General features: G+C 33.5%; 1 protein-coding gene across 1 annotated transcript in view; it reads left to right on the top strand.

Annotated features, from left to right (window-relative positions):
• LOC118187743 (protein qui-1-like) overlaps nucleotides 1–26,659 on the top strand; it is a 148,988-nt gene that overhangs the window by 28,754 nt on the left and 93,575 nt on the right. The window contains exons 2-5 of the mRNA XM_035358018.2: nucleotides 8,547–8,749; nucleotides 13,869–14,071; nucleotides 16,095–16,261; nucleotides 21,686–21,769. Coding sequence (XP_035213909.1) covers nucleotides 8,547–8,749; nucleotides 13,869–14,071; nucleotides 16,095–16,261; nucleotides 21,686–21,769 — 657 coding nt within the window. The remainder of the gene's footprint in view (nucleotides 1–8,546; nucleotides 8,750–13,868; nucleotides 14,072–16,094; nucleotides 16,262–21,685; nucleotides 21,770–26,659) is intronic.

Raw genomic sequence — 26,659 nt, 5'->3', positions numbered from 1 at the left:
AGGTCGAGAGCTCTATACATCCATTGCAAAAACTACAGATTATGTGAGGAGGGGCTTGATTGATTATTTTTATAATATGGGTATCGACGCCATCTGGGTCTGGTGCCTTTTTCAAAGCTAGGTTTTTAATTATTTGCTTGATTTTTTGTTTTGGGAACGGAATATCGTTGTCTGTTTGTCGAATGTCATTGCAGTTGCGGATTATGATTTTAATAGGATAGTCTTCAGCTGGAGACAGAGTCAAGAATTTCCATATAGGGTAGAGAGAGTGGCATCCTGAATTTCAGCAGAACTTGAAAGCAAGTTTGAGGAAAGTTGGATTTGTGACGGTTTAAATATTTTACTATTGGTGATCACGTATAGGGTGCTATAAATTTCTTTATTGTTTGAACAATTTGAGCCAACTTTTTAATTTAGATTCGAGAATCATCTTTTTGTAGTTAGCATTTTCTTTTTTGAATTTGAGCCAGGCTTAATGTCGTAATTCAACGTCAGTAATCGATTTTATTTTCCGTTTAAATGCTAAAAAAACTGAGCTCGAGCTCATGGAGCCGAGTAACAGAATGGGTACATTATATATATATATATATATATAAATGCTGTTACTAAAAATATGTATATATATATATATTTAGTAACAGCATTTTTTTAGTAACAGCATAAGTCTGAAGACAATTAGCTTTTTACAATATATACAACTGAGTAATTACACTATATACAAATCCTTCAACTGATAGTCATCCAGCTTATACCGCCTTCTCAGGTTTAGGAACAAATTATCATATCTCTATCAGTTAAATGATTTAGAGTGAGTATTTAACGCCTGCTCTTTTAAGGCAATGATTGATAAATTGAATGGGTATTAGATTATTTTTGAGAATTTTAACAACGAGCAAAATTTCGCGTTGTAAATACATTGTATCTGTGCATATAATTTTAATTCGTTGTATTTGATTAATTATAGTATTGTTAATTACTGTTTTGGATATGTTGGAGTTCCAATTTATTAATTTGTTAGTATTGAAAATGAAGTTTCTTGTTTTTTCAAAAAGTAAAATTTTTTTGTAGTTAATGATTTGAAGATCTAGAAAGTCTATGCTATTTTGTGAATTATTAGTTTTATTAAGTGTAAGACAATTTGGATAAATCTCGGAGTGTTCAATTTTATCAAAATTATTAATTGTAATAAGGTCATCAATATATCTGTAGGTGTGTTTGTAGTAATTTAACTCTTGTGGTTGTAGATTTTTTTGGAAGTTAAATTCTTTGACAAATAAAAAGATATTACAGATCGAGGTGCTGGAATGTAAGCCCATTGGCAATCCTCTGACTTGTTTAAATAGTTGATTTTGAAACTTAAATTATTGTTGTTATGAAAAAGTGTGCATTTTAGGTAGGTTTTCCATTTGTTAAGAGTCATGATATTCAGCATATCAGGGAAGAGTTTAGGTAGATCAAGTAGACTGGTATAGATTTCTTCTAGAGAAAATGAGGTATTTAAGTTTTCAAAGTCATAGCAATTAATGTTTTGGATGTTAATGGTTTGAATTGTATTAATACACAGGGGTGTTATTATGAATGATCCAGCAATAGTTATGATTAGTGTTACAATCATTGAAAATAAATTTACAGGAGTGTTATTATGAATGATCCAGCAATAGTTATGATTAGCGTTACAATCATTGAAAATAAATTTACAGATTTAAGTTGAATTGAAAAATAATAGTCTACATTTTTCTTGTAATTATTAGTTCCATTAGCAATAAATCTGAATTTTAATGGTGTTTTATGGAATTTGGGAATCGCATAAAGATTGGTAAATCTGTTGTAGTTTGCATTGAAAGTAATATTGAGTTCTTATGAAATGTTTTAAACCTGTTAATTATAGATGTTTCTGTAAGGTTGGCTAATTGATAAGTAGTTGCGTTGAGAAGTTCTTTATGAATAATTTCTGCGTAGAATTGTTTTCATATAATGCTAAAGTTATTAGTTGCCTTATCTATTTTTGTAATAGTAAAAAGCTGTTTTAATTTTTTAATATCTGATGTCAGTTGCGACCAATTCAGTGTACTTTTAAACTTGAGGGAACTTATTTCCGTGGATATGCGTTGAAGAATTTTAGCTTTCCATTTTAAGAAAGTATCTATGGGTAAATTCAGTTGATGGCTTGCTTTAACTATAAATTCGTTGATGTTGTTTTCGAAAGTCTTGTAACAGAAATTTGTAGTCATGTTTCTGACTGGTCTAAATTCTGTACCATAACTCATCAGTGTTTTAAGTTGATGGTTTTGTATGATATTCAGGTTGCCAGTAATTATGCGCTGGTGATGAGAATCTACGTAATTGCTGTAAATTGGTGTCTTACAATGTCATTCTGCTGTTTCGTCTATTTCATGGTGGTTAGTCAGGAAGTTGCTTAAGGTCCTTTGATATTTAAATGCAACCATAGGTATTGTGTCAACTGCAGGGAAGTAATCTTAACAATCTCTGATGATTCTTGAGAAATGAATATTGTCAAACTGCGGATGTAGAAAATTGACTTTAAAATAAATTTTGCGTTGAGTGAGACTATTAGAGAGTCTGAAAAGACTAAAATCGAGAATCATGTCTTTAATGATTTGTATGTCGTCGTAGCTTTCTTGAATGAATTTTTTTAGTTTGATAAGGAATTTATTAGTACAGGAGTGTAACCAGTTGAGAAGTTTCTTGGAAAAATTGTCTAAGTCAAAAAAAAAAAAAAAAAAAAAAAAAAAAAAAAAAAAAAAACATTTCAATTGTTTTTTCAATGCAAGTGTATCCAAAGTGGCTAAAAATCTCGCATTATTTTTTATTTTGCTTCCTCTTATTCCTCTCTGCGTTTTATTGCTTAAATTGGCTGAAAATAGACTTCTTAGAAGTATCTCTCTGACTATGTTTATAAATGTTAAGTCCATATGGATAAAGTGAACGTTGTTTTAGTATATAGAGAGATTTCTGAAAAATTCGTGTTTTGTGATTGGGTATTATATCTAGTATCTGAAGTTGAATAGAGTTGAAGTCATGGTGTTTAACGTGCTCTAATTCTGCTGTATTGAGTTGTGATGGTGTACTTATTTTAATGCTATTTTTTTTTTTTTTTTCTGCGTTGAATTTTTTGATTTGAGCTCTATGGTTATTGATTCGAAAGTTAAGATTGTTTTTAGTCTGTCCTATATATTTTATATGTCAAGTGCCGCATGTAATCATGTAAATACAGTTAAATGGTTTTCATAGAAATTGTTTTTTGGGTTTACATGTAGCAGGCATGGCGTTAAATTTTCAAGTTTGTCATCTGGTGGAATGACATTTAATGATTTCAATTTGAGATAAACTAGCAAGATATAAAAGTAAGGAGGCTGCTAACTTTCAGTACAGTATAAAGTTTTTGTATAAGAATTTTAAATTTTAAAAATTAAAATATTAAAAAAGAAGAATGGAGATAATATATAAAGTGGGTACATTAGGCAAGAGATAAATAGCGCTAATAGCTGCTATTTAGCATATCAAATGTTGCATGATCTTAAATTCATTTAGTGCGAAAACAAGTTACTACTACTTGCTATATATATATATATATATATATTTATACGCTTTTGGTAAGGCCGATTGCAACCAAAAACGGAAGTGCACAAATACATGTTGTAGCAGTCCTAGATACAAAATTTCAACTTTCTGAATGTGCTCATTTTTGGCGAAATACATACATACATACAGACGCCATGAAAAACATTCTCTTCTGAATCCATTTGAAATCAGTTTTATAATCCGTTTGAGAAAATAGAGTCCTTTATTCTGTCCTTACGTACAGATGTCACGCAAAAAAAAATTGTTAAATTGCATTCGATAGCGGTCAAAATGGATATTTTTGTTGAAATATGATACCCGGAATTTTTCTTGATTACAATACTTCCTTTACTTCCCACAAGGAAGTAAAAAGTAACAATAACGTGTTGCATATTCTGATATTTGTAAAAGTATCTGAGAATCCTGTTCTTAATTCTTTCTAGATAAATTGATACGAAATTCGACTATAACGTTTAATATTGCGACAGCTTCTTCTTCATATTTTTTAAACCAACAGTTTTCTCTTCTTAATTTTAAATAAAACTGTATTAATTTCGAAATTGCCCAGACGCAGGTCAGACAACTTCAAGAGAAAACAAAGACTATAAAAAACTTACGCTGTTACTTCAGTGTTTTTTCAGACAATTCGCATATTTTCAAAATTCAGCTGCATTACCCGCAGTTCCATGCCTATATTCTAAGGCTTTTGTTGACTTCATATAATTGTAAATGTATCGTTGACTGTGTCATCATTATTTAAATCTGACATTTCTGTAAACTTTATAAATTTGACAACTTTTAGATTCACTCGTATACATTATAAATCATTTATATGGATAATATGTAAGATGATATACATTTTTGTAGACAAGAGTTAATAAGCTAAATGAATATAAAAATCAATAGAAAAAACAGTATCAGAAACTGGCTTGACCTAGTCAAGGAACCAAACAATCTTAATCTTATCCATGCTCAAATGTAGAAATAAAAATTTTTAGAAAAATCTGAAACAATTCAGATTTTATATTACGTCCAAAGAAGCATGTTATTTTATTTAGAAAATATCATATTTTTCGTACTTAAACCACAAAAAATTGAATTCAACAGCAGTAGCACGAAATATTTAAAAACAGCATATCTTTAAAATTTCCGATTGACAGTCTCGCTTGCTCAAAGTTTTTTCCGTACAGTGTTGCCATTGCTTGCTTTGAAATCGTTGAGCTTGTTAAGCTAAAATTCATTAAAAGTCTACAAAACATGTAACAGATAATAAAGCAAATACGAGATTCAAACATTCAGCCGTCCAGGTACCCATGGAGGATTACGTTGTCGGCATTTATAGTGAAACTCCACAAAATGTCGTTTTGAGACTAATAGCCCTTGTGTGAGGTGACGTCCCTTTGGGCTAATTAGAATAAAAAATCCGTCGAAACAACTTCTGATTTCGCGCGCAGAATTGCACCTAGTCTTATACTATATGTTCATTGCCGTAAAACATGCATAAACCTGAATATAAACTTGCAGGTCTGAGTGCGTATCGTGACGAGATAAGGCACACAGGAAAGAAATTAACGGAAAGTTAACTAGTAATACTAAGATTGTAATAAGATTTTGGAAATGTCTTCAGTCCAAAAAATATGAAATGTTTAACCTACCCTTTGTGAAAGAACAAAGAAACAAATACCTGCAGGTATATAAAGTGTAATACGTAAAATTGATCACAAAAATGGTAAAGTAAGTAAAATTATGTATTTAATCTGGAGATATATTATATGGTACTATTTCTCTCACTTTCCTAGCGTGCCTTCGTGGTGTGGTGGTCTGCACACTGGGCCGGTATTCCAGAGGTCCGTGGTTCGATTCCCGGCGAAGGCGTTTGCTCATTTTTCATCTTACCTTCTTCCAAAAAATAACCTAATTCCTCTACAAGCTCCAATAAAATTAAAAAGAAATCAAGAAGTACTTTCCTTAGAAATAAATAAAAATTGTTAAACCTTTCATTTTCATCACGCCGATACCTCATCTGTTAAAGTTATACTTTGGAGAAGAGCATAGCGATTATTCGCAGTTCTTCTTACAACTATAGGAGCAAAGTCCAAAGACGGATTAAAATACCCTTTCATTCTACTCAATAATAATATTTGGCCCCTCTCGGACTTACAGGAGAGCCACCACTTGCGCTTAAAATAGAAAGTAAGAAACTAATTCTAATTAAAAACCAGTCGAAATCGTACAGAAATAACAGGCCGAGTTTGCCCTTAATTAAACCTCACCGGCCAATACTAACAGGCACGTAAAAGTGCCTGCTCGTATTGGCCGTACTATGGCCGAACGTAGCAAGATAGTCGGCCTTAGTAGCAAGATAGTCGGCCGTACGTAGCAAGATAGTTGGCCGAACGTAGCAAGATAGTCGGCCGAACATAGCAAGATAGTCGGCCTTGCTACGACCGAACGTAGCAAGATAGTCTTAAAGCAACGACGTGGCCAGATGACAGAACACGCTCTACTAAGAACTTCTAAGATCTCTCTACGGAAGTCACTGCACTTCTCATTAAATACTGGTTCTACCTCATTTACATAAAATGCGATATTGAAATCTCATTCTGGCAGGAAATTGTAGTTGGAAAACAAAAAAGTAAAGGAAAGCGTTTCAAAAATTAAAAATAACTGTTAGAAAGTTAAAATAATCCCTACAAAGTTATAAATGCTAAGAGTGATGTCTTAAATTTCGCAAATTTCACTTCAAAACATCATTTTTCTTCAAATTTGGGATATTTTGAATAACTGATTATTATTCTCGTATGAAGACTCAGTGTCTCCTCTGAATTTGGATTTTAAGTGGAGAATTATTAGACATATCCTTTTCAATAATTCTCAATAATTACTTCTTTGTACGAAATAAGAAGGAAGTATCGTAAACCCAAAAAATTTCGGCAATCATATTTCAACGAAATTACCCATTTTGACCGCTATCGAATGCAATTCAACGATGTTTTTGCGTGACATCTGCAGGTAAGGACAGAATTAAGGACACTTTTTCCCCCCAAAAAAATTATAAAACTGATTTAAAATAAATTCTAAAGAGAATTTTTCGTAGCGTCTGTACGTATCTCCCATACCTCAAAAACAAGTAGCCTCGGAACGTTGAAATTTTGTATATAGGACAGCTATAACATGTAGATGTGCACCTCCCATTTTGGTTGCAATCGGCAGCGCCGCAAGTATATAAATACACTCTGTTACTCGGCTCAGTGAGCTGAGTTTCTTTATTCTTACATGTTTGTCAACTGTGCATTTTTTGCTTTAAAAATGATTGAACTATATTGTTCTGGTTAGGATTTTTATGCCTTTAGTTAACCTGCATTTAAGAATTGTGGAATTATCAACAAATTTAAAGTTTTTTAAAGGTGGCTAAGCCTAATTTTTGATTACCCTGGCAGCCATTTTTGTTTACAAATGAAACTTAGCAAAATAGTGGATTTGTTGCCAATCTAGAGAAACTAAGCTTCGCAGCAACAAAGTGACGTCTTCTTTTATTGTTGCGAATTAAATCATGCTTAATTCATTCTGGAATTACAATTTAAGTTATTAGCTTGTTTTGGCGTAGAAACTGTAATTTTAATTGTAAAAATTATTTTTTAATTGTTTTAACTGTATTTAGCGTCTTGCGTTTTTCTATATGTTTCAAATTTTAATGAAAATATTTTGAATTTTTATGTATTTTTGCCTTGCCGCGAAGAAAGAACTGCATAGCGCATGCGCATTAGGTAAACGGCCCTGAATCGTCTGGGGAAACCTGTTTCTTTTTTATTTCTTTAATTTCTTTTATACATCGTTTTAGATTTATTATAGTACTTGAATAGAACTTGTAATTCTTTAGATTATATAATTTTTGTGCACTCTGAATTATAAAATGAATGTTAATGCTGTTAAGTGAACGTAACGCTAGTGTCGCTATGCTAAATAAATATAGTAAACGTTAAAGAACGCATTTATTGTAGTGTGGTTTATGCGCATCGACGAAGTAGATTTACTTCAAAATTCGTTAACTGTTAATTCAATATGTTTAAATGAAATGCAGGGAAATTGCGTATAATTTAATATTCCGTATAAGGAAGTCATGTGATGTACACGTCAGATTTTTTATTTAAATGTGAATGCATTTACAAAAAAAAAAAAAAAAATGGATTCACAATTACATGATAAATATCACGAAGAAGATGTTTCCCTCGAGGTATTTGAAAATGCTGGAAAAATACTTGATTCATATTTAAGCAATTTCCAGTTTCTAGCAGTGTTTCGGTTTTGAACATGTCGAACAAGAAGAAGGTATACGCATACAGAAATGCGCTTGGCTAAAATAAAGAGAACTGGACTTTATCTTTACGTTAATCAAATATATGATTTCTCAAGTATGTGCACTCCTTTTAATGAGAATAGGATATCTTAAAAAATACAGTTGTTAGTATAATCAAAATGTGTAGCTGAAGTTAGTGGTAGGGGGTACCCTCGTCATGTTATTTCATCATTAGCTATCGTATAATATTTTTATTTAATGAAAGAAAGACTCAAATATTCAAGATATTGCTATGTATTGTTTCACTGGATCGCTTGCACACGAGGACTGCAGGAAACATTTCTCTCAAATGACAATGCTTTATATTTTTCAAAGACAATATATCCTCGATCAATTACATTTATCCAGTTACAATAGTTATTACGGTGATATAGGGCCCATACCAAAATGTCGCCAAATGCTAGGCAAGTTTGGCGACTTTTGTTGCTACATCGCCACATTTGGCGACAAATTAAATCGCCAAAACACATTGTCAGTTTTGCGATATCTCGCCAAATTACCGAGATACGCATTTAATCAATTTTAAATGGATTTTACTTTATCAATGCGAAATGGACTTATTTTTATTAAGCTTTATTTTCTTTTTAATGCGTGCTTCGTTTTATAGATTTTGAATTGGAAAGGCGATACCTGCACGAAAACGTTTGGCCTGAAATGCAAAGACACTGTGCGGCAGTGGGAGTTGATCTCGAAGTTCTGGATGTGCAGCAAGGAGTAGATCTCGATTCTACGTACGATCCACACGCATTTGGGCAGCAACTCAGGGAGATTGAAAATTGTCACCAGGAATCTCTCGGATGTTTTTTGTTGGTGAGTTTTAGATTTCTGTGTTTCATTAAAAAATTAAAAACCTAAAAGTATTCTTTCTTCTAATTCAGAGGTTTATAAAATTTTTAAGCTTGCTATTCTAAAAGTTATACTAATATAAGGTAAGGCTTCAACATTTTTAACTAAAACTTTTATACATTTAAATAACATTTTAGATTGAGCAAAGCAGACATTTATTTTGCTGCTTTGCGCAGATTTAGAAGTAATGGTTTGATATGAATATAATCATAGTTCATCCCATTTTATAGAAATGATTTTGCTCCTGACGAAGAGGGACCCGTGTCAGAATCACTCTCCCCCTAACAGAGATTTATCTAACTGCATGGTTTTAATATAAATTCGTGCCTTTGTGGTGTAGTGGTTCTGCACACTGGGCCGGTATTCCAGAGTTCCGTATTGTAATCAAGCAGAAGGTCCTATGTATGTGGCATCTATTCTGGGATTCTCAGCTTAATAACAAGCTGAGAAAAATAAAAACGAGAATAGAACATTGGAAAGCAGATGGAAATCGGGGAGAGGAAGTGCTTTTAGCTCGCCTCAGAATTGGTCATTCACGAGTGACACATAACTACCTTTTAAAAGCAGACAGATAACCTGTTTGTTGCAGATGTAATTCTATACCCTTCCTGTGTCACATTTTAACAGAGCGCCCTTTTTTAGTAAACTTCGTGAGAAAATATTTAATAGTTCTGAGGTAGCTCTTCAACATCTCATCGGGCAAGATTTTAATACTAACATATTCTTTTATCTAAGAGATATTGGGTTTTATCATTCATTTTGAAATAGTTTTAATGTCTAATGTCATTCATGAATTTTACCTTTTTTAACAGTTGAATCATTTGGATTTTACTATACATGTCAGCTTTCATCACTTTATTCTATCTGTCGATTTTATCATCAGTGTGCTTGTTTTAAATTATTTCTTTTAATATGTGCACCTGTAATTCATCTGCATATTGAAATATCACACCTGTATTCGGAGCATATAATCTCCAAGGTTTTGAGTCAGAAATCACTATGACTATCATTATCACTATCCAGAGGTCGGTGGTTCGATTCCCGACGAAGGCGGTTGATAATTTTTCATCTCTCCGGCTTCCAAAAAAAAATACCTAATGTCTCTACAGTCAGACGCTGTATTTAATAGCCAATAGGTGTGAATTGGCCACCATTGCGAACTGGCCAATTCATTATTCTAAATAGGTGGCCACTGTTGCTTCCTATGAAGGGTCGGACAGTTCAAACCTGGGCCCATCGCTGGGACAGGCAGGGTCACTAACCACTATATCGGCTGGGAGGCTTTGCATTATCATAAAAATCGAAAATTTAAGATTTCACAACAGAGATGACAAACAGTCATACATCATTTCTGAGATAGGGCAAAGCTATATAAACTTTGTTTGCAAATGCCAATTAATAAAATTTTGAGCTGCAGCAATTTTTCCCGGCGGACAGGTGGTTTCACCAGTGTTCTGGATACTTAGTAGACAATTTCTGATAATTTCTATTTGGTGAATGTGATCAAATCAAAGTTATTTGAATTTATAACCTTGACTTGATTTAACCTCTTGATCAAATGTCCCTGTACAACATTTCTGATAAAACGAAAGGTTTACTGCACTGCGAGAGAAGTGATAAAAGAGTAGTTTGAAATAATAATGAAAGACTGCACGACTGCTTGAACAGTCCTGGGATTAGACGAGTAGCTCTCATCAGAAATTCAATCATATGCTGGAAATCATCGTCATTATATAATGTGCCGAGTTTTTGTTTAAATCAATGTTGCTTTAATTACGCCAGTGATCCAGAAGTCCATTTTTCAGTAGTGCAGTATCTGTATTCCAAATACACTGGTTATCATAAATTAAGGAAAGATCACAAAAATCACGATTACTGAAAACGTTACATGTAGAATTTTATGAAACTCACCCACAATATACAACATATAGTAAGCAATAACATAAAAATAAATTATAACAAATAACATAAAAATAAATTACCAGACAATTATGGTAGTATAAAAATTAGCACATGTATAAAATGAGCAAATCGAAGGTGTCAGTTTGCTATAGTAAAAGTACCTTCAATATGGAATATAATCGCCTCTAAAAGCAATGCATCACATTCAGCGATGTGTGATGCTTTCAAATATGCGGTCTATCAGTTCCATAGGAAGCGAGAGCCACTGATCTTGCAAAGCAGTTGCAAACTCGGCAAGGATCTGAGGGGGCGGATTGAGAGCAGCTAGACGTCTCTCTAAAGCATCCCAAACGTGCTCGATAGGATTCAAGTCCGGGGATCGAGCTGTCCACTCCATGCGCATAATTGTTTCCTGTTGAAGATAATCATCTACGATGCAAGTCCTGTGTGGTCTTGCGTTATCGTCCTGTAACAAGAAAGCATCACCTATTATCCCGGCACATGGCCGCACATAAGCATCAAGGATGTCATCTCTATAAACCGGTGCATTCACGGTTTCCGTAGAAAAGACATGAAGGTCTGTGCGTCCACACAAAGAGATGCCACCCCAAACACAGACACTGCCTCTTCCGTATGCATCTCTTTAACGGATGCTTGACAGATGATAACGGTTTCCAGGTTCTCTACATATGAAATAACGCCTACTATCGCTTTCTAGATTAAACCTGGACTCATCTGTAAAGAGCACAGCACTCCACCGATCAGGCGTCCAGTGGACATGTCGTCGTGCCTACTGCAAAACGGTCCTTCCTATGGCGTGACGTGAGCGGCACGCAAATGGCTGGTCGTCTCGCATACAGACCACTTTCGTGAAGCCTTCCACGCACAGTTGACGTTGACACCAACCTTCCGGTGGCTGCAGCAAGAGAGGATCTAAGAAGAGTCGGAGCAACGGTTCTATTCTTGAATGTACATAATGTCAAATATCGGTCATCGGCGCTCGTCGTAGCAGTTGGCCGTCCTTGGCTTAACCTCCTAGATGCCGAATCTGTTGTTTGAAATCGCCTCCAAAGTCTATGAACCACAGAAGGACTCACATTTAGCCATCTGGCCACTTCTGTTTGACTGTATCCTGCCTCTAGTCTCCCAATGGCTTTCCATCATAGTTCTGCAGGCAAATGATGCCTGGAGGTCATTGTTACGAATTGCCTATCTCACATTTCTGATGTCACTATCACAGTAAAATATGTGGGCTTGCTCTCAAACATGGACTTTTATTCTCCTCGCAGATGACATATTCAGAGTGCAGCGCCACTAATTTGCATATGGTAGTTTTACTCAGCTAATTTTACTTGGCAACATATTCAAATTTTACACGGTTTTGCTTATTTTTGAGGGAGTTATCGCTATTTTTGTGATTTTTCCTCTATGATAACTAGTGTATTTCATGTTTATTTCGAAGGCTTATGAGAACACTTGTGTCATCTGTAAGATTTTTTCTTACACTTTCTGAAGGTCTTCCATTATATATTAGCTAGCATTAGTTACTCCTACAAGTTAAATTGCTTACTAATATAGTTTAAAAATTACAAAACTGAAATTGCAGATAAATCATATTTGCATAGCAATAAATCAAGTAATTAAACAGGATGATTTATTTGAAACGTTTTCCTTACTTTGTTTCTATTCATTATGCTGAGTCTACCAGCAGGAAAAAATATTGTTACTAATCGTCTAGAGTTCATTGATAGCATATGAAGCATCATTATTTTAAATCATGTTATTTCAATAATTGGAGCAATTACTTGGACTGTTTCTGTCTCGAAATTTAAGCTAATGCTTTAGCATTATACTTACTTTTTCCTTTTGTCTAGTGAACTCATTACGTTCACTTAATCTGACTGCCTGAAATTTTGCATGTCTTGAGTATAAATAGAGTCAAAAATAAAGTATAAAATTATGTTACCTCGATATATTTCATTTTTTCCAAAGTTACTATTCGGGATGCCCATCGACAATGAAGACGTGAATCGAAAGAAATTCATTTTTAAAATTATAAAATGCTATTTATGTGTGTCAAGAATTCCTTTTTGAATACCTGTAATGTTCATATAACATAGTAGAAATATTAAGAGTTAAGAATTTCTCTGCTGTCTTTCGCTTGTATTCTAAGCCGAATCTTGAAGTTAGTGGACTGATAAATTGATTACAGCATCATAAGTGCGCATGAGCAGAATATTTGGAATTTCTTGCAAAATGAATATGTTATTTGACATAATATAATATCGCATCATTTCCTTTGTTTGGTTTAATACACTGTGTGTCTTAGTGAAACAATTCATTGTATATGCACCTAAGGGATATAATTAAGCCGACACGTTAAATATAATTCACATATTTATCAGAATAATTTTGGACCACAATTAGAACTGGTTATAGATTGTCCTGCTTAAAGTATCAGTAATAAATCATCACTAACCTGCTTAAATTTATACATAATTTAAAATAAAACTGACTTTGCCTTTCCGCCTAATATGAAATAGAAAACTACACATACCTAAGTTTATTTGAAAATTACTTCACACCTGTTTAACAATATAAGTTAAGCGACATTCTGGCTGGCTATAATAGATATTTAAACTGCTTCTGTGGTCCTTAAACTGAAATATATAATAATGAGAATAAAAGCAAGCAATAGCTTTTAATCAATATCTTTAAAAGCAATACCTTTCTGAACGCTCGAGGTAGTTGTTCTTACCATTATAGTATAATTATTATAAATATATATATATATTATATATATATAACTATTAATTAATATTATATTAACATAATAATGTAATTATATTTTGATAGTATAATAGCTTACAATTTAGTCATAACTAGCCCAAAGGGCGTTAGCCCAAAAGGGCTATTGGCATTTTACGTTGATTTGTTCGTTTTTGTTTTACTTAACGGTTTTAATGGAATGTTATTCTAAATTTGTATATACATATATGACTGTGTCACTATTGTATTAGCCCTTATTTTTACTTTTGACAAAAAAACCTTTAAAGCAAAAATAAATATTTTACATTTTATATGACATCAGCATTTTAACTGGAGCCTCACTTTCATATTTATTTCAGGATAATTTTATAAAAACGAGCGGACACTAATGATTTTTCTCTTCAATCTTTAGTGCATGATTGGTAATAAGTACAAGCCCTGTCCTCTACCGTGGTGTATCGAAGCTACAGAGTTCGATCCAATCTATGAAAAGGCCCAAGAAGCAGGTCTAGATGTTAACCTTCTAAACCAATGGTACACGCTCAACTCAAATATGGTACCACCAGCTTACGTCGTCCGTTCTCTAGACTCAAAAAACACAAAATTCTCATTGAGGTTTGTTCCTTTTTCTTTTTTTTTTCCATTTAACTTAGCAATCCCTTGACAGTATCTCCCATTATCGATATCGTGTCTCTTTTTATACGATTAATAATATTTTTCAATTTTTGAAATCTTATTTATGATTAATTAAAACAAATTTGCTATTGCAGTGCTCGTAAACTATTTTTTATTTTCCAATTAATTTGCATAAAATCAGAAACCTATTAAAAATGATAGTTTATTGATTTATGAAAGTTAAAATTTTAAATTTTTAATGTATTCGAAGGACATATCGCAACATTAGAAAAGGAGGTTTTAGGCACTACTATTGACCATTCTTTTTTGCAACTTTTAAGCTTTTCATTTGTCATATACACAGCAGAGCATTTGTAGTTGAAGTTTTGAAACTATATAAATAATTTTTCAGCAATGTGCAAGAATTGCAGCAGTTTGTAGTGGAATTATAACACGTGGAAAGCGAAAAAGCGAGTGGAAATGCTCACAAGAAAGGACTGGAAGTCTAACTGTGATTCTTCTTCACTAAAACTACTGTTTCCAAATCTAGTTGTCTTTTTTTTATTCTGATGTCTCGAAAACAAAATAAACATAAATAGTTTGTCCATCCAGTTTATTAGTTACGCGGACCGTGAATATTAGAGTAATCTCATCATACGTAAGTTCACGTAAATCTCACAATGACATTCTTTGTTTCCATCTCATTGTTTCTCATTCATGACTACAAACTCTCCCACGAATTTCGTGTTAACAAGAAACCTAATCGTATAAGATTTTTATTTCAAGCTGATAAACTTATCGAATGGATTAAACATAATCTGCTGTCGTTATGAGAAAAAAATAAATTTTGTTTTCACATTGATAAAAGTGATGAACTTTTTAAATATTAAAACAAATTAATATATATTATTTTAAACATATTTAAAAATATTTTAAACAATTTAAACTCTTTGTGCACCACTCAGTGCAACACAAGGCTTGTAGAAGTAAATAAAAAATATAAAAATCACAGCTCAAAATATAATAAAATTTACAAATTCACAGATAAAGGTAAGAAAAAAAATATACAGAGGACGAGATTGACATTTTATCTTCAAACAACATACGTATTTATGTACATATGTTAGAGCGAAAGGAAATTTAATCAGAATCTGATATTGCAGAAGTAATAATTCGATCAGTTACGTCTCACTTGACATTATAAGAATAATAACTTCACAGCCAGTGTCAAGGGATTTTAACGACCTGCACTGTGTGTCTCACCAAAACGTCTCGATTTCAGGGAGGCTGATGGGCCAGTGATCCTGTTGCTTCTCTGGTACTGTTTCAACTATAACGAGTCACAGGACGTAAAATACAACCTAAGAAGTAAGACGGTGTGACTACTTTAGTCTGCAAACTGTTTTAGACAAGGCATGAACTAAGAACGCTCCTAAACTCTCGACTAGACAGATTTTTGCCGCTAGCAAAATCCTCACATAATGAGAACAATAATTGACAATAATCGCTTCTGTGTCTTCAGTGTTGTTAGGTATTGCAATACATCCCCTCCTAAATTTATATTAAATGTATTTTAGTTCTATATGCAGTAAGTAATACACAACTTTAACAAACGCAACCAACACCACTTACCACATGAAGTCGCGCCATCAGGGCAGCATACCGTCTTCACTCCAAAGTAAAGTTCACAGAAACATCTTCCTTCTCACAGGCCTCACATTCGCCTGCATCCAAGCAACGTAATAAGCGTGTATTGGGTCCTTCGTCTCCAGGTACAGTGAGCTTCTCATAAAATTGTTACCACAGACTGATTATGAAGCACAACTTTTAGTTTTCTTCTGTGGTTCTCTATTTAAACAAGACGTTAGAGGTAACTCGGACTTGCTCAGCCTGCATTATTACTCTTAAATTCTAATCATCTGCATATCATGTGCAGTCTCTCTAGTTTCATTTAATTTGCATGATTTTCAAAGCAAAATTTCTAAAACCTTACCCGTATTTAGTAATGTTTTGTTTTATACAGGCGTCCTCCCGATATGCGAAAGAAAGATTTCGAAGCTGAAGCTCAAGAATGGATCGAAGAGGAAGAACAGGTCCTGAAAATCATCCAATACGGTGCACGGGTGGCACACCAGGAAGGACTCATTAACCAAAACAAAGACACCAGGCAGAGAAGATACTTCATGTCAGGTGATTAAAATGCTTTATCATGGCTTCTAGACCACCATCCTAATGTCTTTCCTGTGAAACAGTATATTTTGCATGTAGACTGATTATAACTTCTAGAAGTGAAAATAATTCCGCGTCTATTATAAGATCTGCGCAGAAACGTATTTACCAATTCGACAATTACCGTATTTGACGGCGTATATGACGCACTGTTTTTATTTGAAAATAGGTCTAAAAACGGTCCGCATCTTATACGGCGATACTTGCGTCTTATACGTTGATACTTATTGCGTAGATACGTCGTTTATGAATGGGTCAAAGCTTTATGGGATGTTGTGGACAGTGGTTAAATCATTTAAGAAGTGTGGCATAAGTAGTGCACTGGATGGTTAGGTGACAATTGGTTGTACAAGATGTTGAGATGCTTTGAGAACACGGATGCTGATTTAGAAGAGGTTTTAAGTGACTCTTCATTTAGCTCTGGAGATGAGTGTCTGGGTTTGGACGAAGAAGATTAAAATGTGTGCTTTCCCGGATAGACTGGGTATTTGAAGAAAGTATTACTTTGTATCTGTATTTAAAATACTATAAATTCATTAAAATGGTCAGTAATAAAAGCTTTACCCTTCAAAAATGTGCACAAATAAGGGGTGCGTCTTATACGCCGGCAAATACGGTATATCAATAATTAAAAGTCGATTGAAGAAAACATATTTTTCTGCGTATACATATCTCGACGGCTATTTCTGAAATCTAAAACGTAGTGCAATTGCATTATCGAAGTTTATTGACGCATACATGTACGTTTTTCTGTGTATATGTGTGTGTGCAGGTAGTTTCTTCATCTTTAAAAGGTGTAATTAATGCATTTAACTAGACATTTTAATTTGTTATTAATCAATAAATTTATAGTTCAAAATTTTTTATTGATCTGATTTTAAATTTTCAATATTATGCAGCAGCATTAAGTGCATCTTTATGTAGAATTATGATCCGGCATGACACAAAATTTGCTTAAAATTTCACAAAACTGCATAGCTTGCTGCTGTTCTACAACGAAATTCAAACATTCCGGTGTAAAGGAATCTGAAGGCTATAGATGTACACTTCGTGATTGCAACTAATTGCTGCCGTCTACCAACGCAGCGTTAGCTATACAATGAAATGAGACATTCCCTCTAACAGTATGGTAGTGATCCAGCGTTCCATCATGCTCGAAGTACATGCAATAGCTTATCTAACCAAACAGATTATCTCCATTGATTCTATTCACATATTACTGTTCACTAATGTATTGTATTCACAATCTAACTCTAATAAATTGTTACTCTGTCAACCAGATTCGGATAAGTGTCCAGTACATTGTTTCGTGAACTGAAGTGACCACCTTTCACTTTCGGTAATGCAAACACTCTGGGAATGACTGAAGAATACAGACCACGTAGTTTCCTACAGCAATACGACCATTAATTAAACTATTCTAATTTTGCCGATTAGTAAATGGCTCCTACAAGCGTCTCTTTGAAGATTAATTAAAAAACGGTTAGTTGAACAGTAGAACAGAGAGAATGTATTTTCGGATAGGAATTTGGAATTTACATACAGTCATGAAGAAAATACTTTACATATGCAATTTTGTAGATATGTTCTGTATTTTTAGTGTCGTAAAAATAACACTAAAAATACAAACACCAATAATACAATAAATATTAGAAAATGTAAATTTGTTTTTTTATTTCTGGTATATTATTTTATATTTAAACGGAATCGACTTTGAATTTAAATAAATTTTTATAAGCTGTTAGCGTTAGTTTTGGAAAATAGCAGTTTTAAATTTATATTTTTCCTTCTCTTGTTATTAGCGTATGCATCTTTTACTCCTTATGCATTATTTTTCCTTTAATGAATAATCATATTCTTTATTTTCCATTTAAAGAATATAGATATTGACTTAAATTTATATATTTTAAACGAAACTATTCTAAACAGATTTACCTTGTTATTGTGTGCGCTGCAAAGATTTATATCGTATTATTTAAAATAATAGTTATGTATATAATAATATTAAAATAATGAGATAATTCATAAGATAGGTAATACATATAAGTCATGTAATTCCTGTGTACCACGTAATACATATAAATATGCAAACTTTTTATCAAAAAATTGAAAAACAGATTTTATTACTCATTTTTTACTTTGTTCTAATGTTTCTGTGAACTTCATTCATTTTATTCTTTTTATACGCAGCCACCAGTATAATAAGCCCGGATACATGAAAGATTAATTGTGCTTTGAAAACAACTTTGCTTTCTAAAAAATTATATACTAAAATGCTCGAAATTATAAATGCATTTCACGTTTGTTATTGTTAAAGCATCGTGAATATTTTATTGATTTGACATCTTACTTTACCGAAACCGTATATAGTAAATCAAATTTTGAATTTATAATATAGCCCTACATATAAAGTTGAAGTTGTTTTCATATAGTTATATACTTTCTTTAAGAAACATTGGGAATATACAACTAGAATTAATATTTAAGAATTTCAAGATTTCAGCTATTATAATGCATACTTTGTACAAATACAATGGCATAACTATCACAAATTATGAATCAGTTACTACTATAAGATATGCTAAACAATAATATGATAAGATTATTTTAATTTCAAGTAGTGGCAAAACTATCAGAAACTTTGCAAGGAATTTTCACCTTCCCTACTTCGAGCCTTCGCGGGGTAACTGTGGAAGTATAACTAATTGATAGTCGTAAGTCTACAGTTACAATCCCAACAAGGATTGATTCTGCGTGTTTCCTGTCTTGAAAAAAAATTCTAAAAATCCTATACAGCTTGTACACATAAGGAAAGTTACACAGTTTTACCTGAAGAAATAATTATGCAAAATGTATTATGTTTTATTATTGGAGAAGAAGAAACAAAATAGGAAGAAATATTAAATAAAGCCGCTCTCCCACAGAAAACTGTTAATTCGATATGCACTTATTCTTGACTGGAATACACGACTGGTACTAGTTACGCTTATTTTTAGAACGATGCTTCAAAAAATACTGAAGAATCCTTCGTTTGTATTCAGTATCATAACTAAGCTTTCTTATTAGTTGGTTATTTTATCATCTCTTATTATCCGATCTTTCACTTTACATTGTGCCTCGAAAGGCCATTCCTTATATGACCTATGCAATTTATTTCAAGGTAGTCGTGTTAGATATTCTATCATCCATAAATCAGACGGCAACTAAATTTTATTTCACTTCTACCAACAGAATATTCATGCAATATGCATCTTCACATTTAATGCTCACTGCCCCGTCAACAACAACATACACTCAAGATCCAAAACGTTATGTCCCCCTACTCAATAAAGCGTAGTGCGAACTTTGACCTGCAAAATAGCTGCAACTTGCTTTCGCAGGATTGCCACAAGTTCTTGGTAGATGACTGGAGACAAGGTATACAAAATGTACAAGTAGCGAACATGCAAAGTTGTGATATTCCGAAATGACGGCGTCTTAGCTCTCAACTGCCGCTTTATGATATCCCAAATGTGCTCTATCGGGTAAATATTCGGTGAGTTAGATGGCCGGGACATTTAATTGGAATTCATACTCATGCTCCCCGAACTACTCCAACACAATTCAAGCTTTGTGACATGGACGTTGTCCTACTGGAAGACTCTGTTTCCAGCTGGAAAGACGGACGCTATGTAAGGGTGCAACTAATCTGCAGTTACGTTCAGATAGTCCGCAGCTTTCATGGTCTTGTCTGTTCTACCACAAATTAGGATCCCAAAGCATAATACCGCCACCAGCAGCCTCTATATGACCTGTTGTATAGGGAGAGCAACTGTTCACCTGGAAGACAGCAACTGTTCTCCCTGACACGACTATGAGAAAGCATGATTCGTCTAACCAAGCAACAGTCTTCCACTTATCCAAGGTCCAGTCTCGATGTTCCCGGGCCCACTGTCGGCGTAGTTGACAATGATGCTTGTTCTATAAAGCCACACGAGTGGGACGTCTGCTGCGCAGTTCCTTATCAAACAATGTCCGCTAAACTGTGTGTTCCGAAACACTTGCGCTTGGACCTGCAATGTATTGGGCTGTCAGCTGAGACACTGAGTGTGGCGCCAATTTTGCTGTACCAAGGGGAACAGAACAGTCTCCGACGTATGGACGTCCAACACTTTGGTATTTACTGCTGGTTCACTGTCATTTTTTGTCTTTGCTTAAATAGTAACAACGGCAGATCGTAAACAACCTACCAGGCGTGCAGCTTCGGAAATACTCGTTCGAGTCTTCCGAGCCATTACAGTCTTCCCTCTATCAAATTCGATTAGATCAACAGCCTTTCCCATCACTCACAAAAGTATGTGTAAGAATGATTTCTTATCTCCTCCAGCATCAGCTAAATGCCATTTCCGCTTAATTATGTGACTTCCATGTAACCCAGACGAGTTCATTGAAAAATGTGGAAAATGACTTAATGTTTCGTCTCGTTAGTCTATTTTAGATGTTAGCCTATGGAACATCGCAGCATTTTAACCGCTACAAATCAAATTGATTTAGAACGCCTAGTGTATTTGTCTCGGTAATATGGACGTACAGGTACAGGATCTGTGAACATGACAGCTGTCAGTATACGGCAACCGTTATTCAGTGCCATAGCCTGTTATCGATTTAATGCTACTGTTCGTTTGAGAGGTTGTTTTCTGAAGCTACTTCTAGAAGTTTATGCGCTTTCTGAAAGTAGCTTCCGAGACCATGCTACTACGCACAATTTACACACAATTTTTCCAAAGAAAAAGGACATCCATATATTTGTATTTTCAGACCGACTGTTTATGGTATAAGTTCCCTTAAAATATACAGAGCATGCACATGCATATATAGAGTACTTTTCTATGCATTTCTATTTCAAACTTTATCATCATTCTTAAATTTACTAGTCATTTGCGGATATCAGAAAACATTTACTACTAACAAATATGTTCCACCTGTTCAAATTCGCACTTATAACTAAGATTTTATCTATAAACATCAATATATATATATATACATATAAACACTTTTATTATTTTAAATTTAAACGCAGTAAGGGTATATGAACAGTGTTGCCATTTCCTGAGAAAGTACATGAATTCTATATTTTAGTGACAAACATTTTATAGAAATTAATCAAATTAGTAACCTTTTCAAAACGACGTAAAAATGTTAACACTGTTACAGAACTTAAATATGTTTTAATGTTTTAATTTAAGAACGTAAATTTTAATTTATATTTTCTTGTTAAAGCTTTCCCGTTGTCTTCATCTTCTTTTTCTTTTTCATCTTTTCTTAGTGTAAAATTTCAAAGTATGGTTTTTATTTTGAATCTACTGACTAATGTGTATGAATATTGAAGAATATTTTGCTTTTCAGGTGTTTATAATCAATTAGATTTCGCTCTTAGCTTGTCCTCAAGTGCTCAACAGCGAATTCTATGCGTGATAAGACAAATCGAAGGTGAGTGTACCACATTTTATTCATTTTCCTTATATAATTAATCTAAATATACATGCATCAGAAATAAATTCTTCACTGTCAGACCCTGTTTCTGCCATTCAAACGAATATTTAATTTGTTTGCAATTGCTTCAGAAAATTATTTTGTTTTTTAAACGTTGTTGTAGCAAATCGATTAATTTTTATAACGACCATCATAATCAGACTATCCGCTTTAAAACTGCTATGCGCAGTTAAAAGGTATTTTCCCTTTCCTCATCGCTTTCTTTCATGGTGTAAATGGAAGTCCTACTCGCTAGAATAGGATGATCCGGAACTCAAACCCAGGTGAGAACGTAACTGGTGTTTTAACGTTTCCCGACTATGAAAAACTATAAAAGGACTATACAAATGGTTACCAAACTAAAATGTGGTTGACGATATTTTTTCATTAACTGAATCCTCTACCCTACAGTCGCCCCTTCATCAGGGGAAGATATAAGGAATTTTCATCATCTTTATTTTGTGAATACGTGATGTAATTGGCGTATTCACAAAATAAAGATGATGTGTAATCGTGGCGTGTAATCGGCCTGGGGTGTAATTCCCTGGCGTGTAATCGGGAATCCAAAGTTCGAAAAAGGAAAGACTTTTATGATTTTTCATACTGCCTGCTCTCAAATAAGCCTAGTGACTCTACACAATGAAGAAACTTAGTTATAAATAGTACTGATGCACAATGTTTGCAAGAACTTGAAAAGATTACAGTCTGTACAGTTGATTAATTTTTTACGACTGAGCAATTTGCTTTTAGTAATGATTCAACAGCGTTTAACTGTTTCAGACTGTGTAAAATTAGATTACATTACTGTGTATAAAATTAATTCTCATATAGTATGATATAACCTGTTACAGATTTTATGCCAAGCATTTGCTTTTCGTTTTTAGATTTGCCTTGAACAATTATTTTATGCTTAAAGTCAATGATATCAGTTTTTTCATCATTCCATAATAAACAAATGTAATGTTTTTACATAGGGGGCCAGTTAATCAGAATCAAGTAAATCGGTAGTTGACTGCATTCCGCACTGTTCTGAAATTTTCCCTCAACAAGGTTTTTATTGCTGTGTTTACCGTGGTTTGAGCCCAAACTGTTATCATTTTTACATTTGAACTTTCCAAACTCCAGCCGTTTTTCAATATTAAGGTTTCAAATGAATGTCAAAAACGATAAATATATTGCGAAATAAATATATTATCCCAATATCAACAGTGTTTCCAGCAATTATTAGGATAATTAGTTACTTTTTAGATGGTTAACTACCTTTATTTTCTGCTCTGGCTAACACTAGCAACTTGACCATTGGTCAAGCAATCAAAGCAAAATGACATCTTGCACACAGGTCACTGAACTAAAACGAAACAATAAGCTCCCTCTACTACTGACGACAGGGATTCTGTAAATTCATTATTCTTGCATGGGGGACGATTGCTATTAATTAACGATTATAAGATTTAAAAGCATTGTATGGTGCTTTTGTTATACTGTTCGTTATGAAATCCACTTGTCATCATAAAAGATATTCCCTGTTAAAAATTACCATAAATTTATTGCCATCCAGTTTCATATTTCTTTTAGTTAAGAAATTGTTCGATTTGTCCACAAATATTATGTTCGATAAAGAGAAATAAGCAGATCTTCGATAGCTAATCATAGTTGGGCGCTTACTCATAAATTTGACTCATAAATTTGACTTGATTAATTATGCAAAAAATATCTACAAAACTTGTTATTTTGGTGTGTTATATTTCCTTGATACATTTCACATTCGCAAAAAGTTATCTATAACTCCATTTTACTTAAAATAAATACTTTTGATTTTATATTTCATTTCATACGAGCGTAATTCTTTTGATTTTATATATCGTTAACAGCGTTTATTTGCTTTTAAATCGCTCCGTTTATTAATTAATAACAGTAAATTAAATTTGAAACATAAATTAAATATATTATTCTTTACTGAATGGCAAAACCCTGATTCGTGGAAGCTTAAAAAATATTTAATTTAGGGTGCTGATAGCACATTTCTTTTAAATTCTTTTAATTGACTAAATTTAAGTGAAACATGTCACACGATTTACCTAATAGCAACCTATTTCTTTAAAACTGCAGATTTTTTTTTCATTAAATTTGAAGGGTAAATATATTTCGCTTTGCCGAGAGGCGAAACGTTTCTTTTAAATCGTTGAGTACTTTGTTTATAAAAAATTCCCTAAGTTCATACAAAGCGCAAAATAAGTAAAAATAAAAAACAAACTTCGGGCTTGGAAGTGCATTTTTTCGTCATTTAGAAATTAATATTCGTAGGCGATTTATGAATAACAACCACGGCCTTCTCCGTGTTGTTGCTTATTTGTACAGCTTCCTGCATAACTTCCAAAGTTGACAATACTCCAACCAAAGTCATCTTTTAAATCACCCGAATATATATTACATTATGTGCTGTGAAATATTCCACAAACGCATTGCAATACATATATATCATCATCTTTTCATCCTTCATAAAAGCATCATTTTTAAGACAAATGAATAGACTTCACTTTCTCCATTGCAGGATAAGATAGGATATGGATATAGTAAAACATGCTAAGGAAAAGGATGCTTTCGTGGACAACATTTTGAGGGAAACCGGTTCATATTCATATTATACATGACGAAAAACATGAAATCTCCAACTTAGCCAGATTCAGTGGGATTCGCATTCGAGTTGAGCTGTTAGTGTTCCCTCATGTTGTTAGTCTCCCGCTAGTGTTCACTTTTTTTCCTGTAGTTAATTAATAGATAATCAATGATGCAAATCAGTATTGCGCGGTATTATTATAAAAGAGATATTTTTCTGAGATCTTCATGCTCAAAAATGTCATAGATTAAATTGGACTTTTTTCCAGGGGGGGGGGCACAGCAAATTTTAATCAAAGAATATCGCAAAAGGATTACAAACGGAGTGCACGGATTGAAATAGAATCTATCACCTCATTATTTAACTGCCTAGAAAGCATTGGAATTACTACTGCAAGTGAATATATCAGCAATCGAAAACACAAAAGAATCCGTGACGATACCCGGGAAATATTACTTTCATTATAATGAGCTTAGAGGGTGAAATGGTGCCTCTTTCGTGTCTCTGAACTTCCTCCTCCACGGGGAAATTTCAATATATATTCAAATTCCTAACGGATAGATTTGAAAGATCCCACTCTATTTCTATTCTTCTGCAATCGAAATAGAAATTGGAATGTTCGCCTCGAGTTTGTTTACTCTGTGCAGTGATGTGACTTATTCTGCACTCGTAATTGGTACACTTATAACGATTTTGATTCTGATAGGCGTCGTTACGTGGAAAAGATGTTGACAGAATGGACACGCAGCCGTAAATGTATTAAATAAGCGTCTGAATGGACGGAATTTTCGTGTTTATATTCATTTACTCAAAGAGAATAATACGAAGATGCAGAGTTGAAAGTAAAATACTAAATTAAGCGCTTGAAATGGTGCTGCGGTTTTTATTTTCCTCCTTGTTATTCAATCATTATTGAAATTTCGCTGTGTTCTCTCTCGCTTATCAAGAAATTCAGTTTTCCCTGTTTTTTCCCCTCCCTTTTTTTAGCGTAATGATACAGTAATGATTAAATATTTGAAATTCAAATTCTTGACAAAACAATTATGCCTCTATTTTATCGAAGTCAGTTTTATATCTTATGCTGCATTTGACAATGATCTCTTGCTCTGTACGTAAATTACTGCATCTGTTGCCTGAATTTGATTAATAAAATGTTTGTTTTCAGTCGTTCTGGGCGGTACAGTGGTTAACGAATGCCCCGTTTCCACTAGTGTGGTTCGTGAGCGTAGTCTCATTGGGAGAAACGCATTCGAACATGAAAGACCGTTCACACTATTGCATTGGACTGCGCTTAAGAGAGTTCGGTGATCATTTGCATTTACTGCCCGCAGATGTCTCTGTGTTTAACCTAAGGGATTCGGACTCCTGAGATACTTAAATTTAGTTTTTTAATTATATCTTTCTGTTTATGAATGATAAAGTACAATATGTTACCAGTTTTTATTAAGGTTATAAGTGTAGTTCGTGAGCGTAGTGTCATTGGGAGAAACGCATTCGAACATGAAAGACCGTTCACACTATTGCATTGGACTGCGCTTAAGAGAGTTTGGTAATCATTTGCATTTACTGCCCGCAGATGTCTCTGTGTTTAACCTAAGGGATTCGGACTCCTGAGATACTTAAATTTAGTTTTTTAATTATTTCTTTCTGTTTATGAATGAGAAAGTACGATATGTTAATGAGAAAGTACAATATGTTACCAGTTTTTATTAAGGTTATAAGTGTGGTTCGTGAGCGTAGTGTCATTGGGAGAAACGCATTCGAACATGAAAGACCGTTCACACTATTGCATTGGACTGCGCTTAAGAGAGTTTGGTGATCATTTGCATTTACTGCCCCCAGATGTCTCTGTGTTTAACCTAAGGGATTCGGACTCCTGAGATACTTAAATTTAGTTTTTTAATTATTTCTTTCTGTTTATGAATGAGAAAGTACGATATGTTAATGAGAAAATACAATATGTTACCAGTTTTTATTAAGGTTATAAGTGTGGTTCGTGAGCGAAGTGTCATTGGGAGAAACGCATTCGAACATGGAAGACCGTTCACACTATTGCATTGGACTGCGCTTAAGAGAGTTTGGTAATCATTTGCATTTACTGCCCGCAGATGTCTCTGTGTTTAACCTAAGGGATTCGGACTCCTGAGATACTTAAATTTAGTTTTTTAATTATATCTTTCTGTTTATGAATGATAAAGTACAATACGTTACCAGTTTTTATTAAGGTTATA

This window comes from Stegodyphus dumicola, chromosome 8 (genome assembly GCF_044657685.1).
Source record: "Stegodyphus dumicola isolate Sdum_Otavi_A_Nest chromosome 8, ASM4465768v1".
Classification (NCBI taxonomy): domain Eukaryota; kingdom Metazoa; phylum Arthropoda; class Arachnida; order Araneae; family Eresidae; genus Stegodyphus; species Stegodyphus dumicola.
Note: the sequence above shows the minus strand (reverse complement) of the source record. Positions and strands in the feature narration are given on the sequence as shown.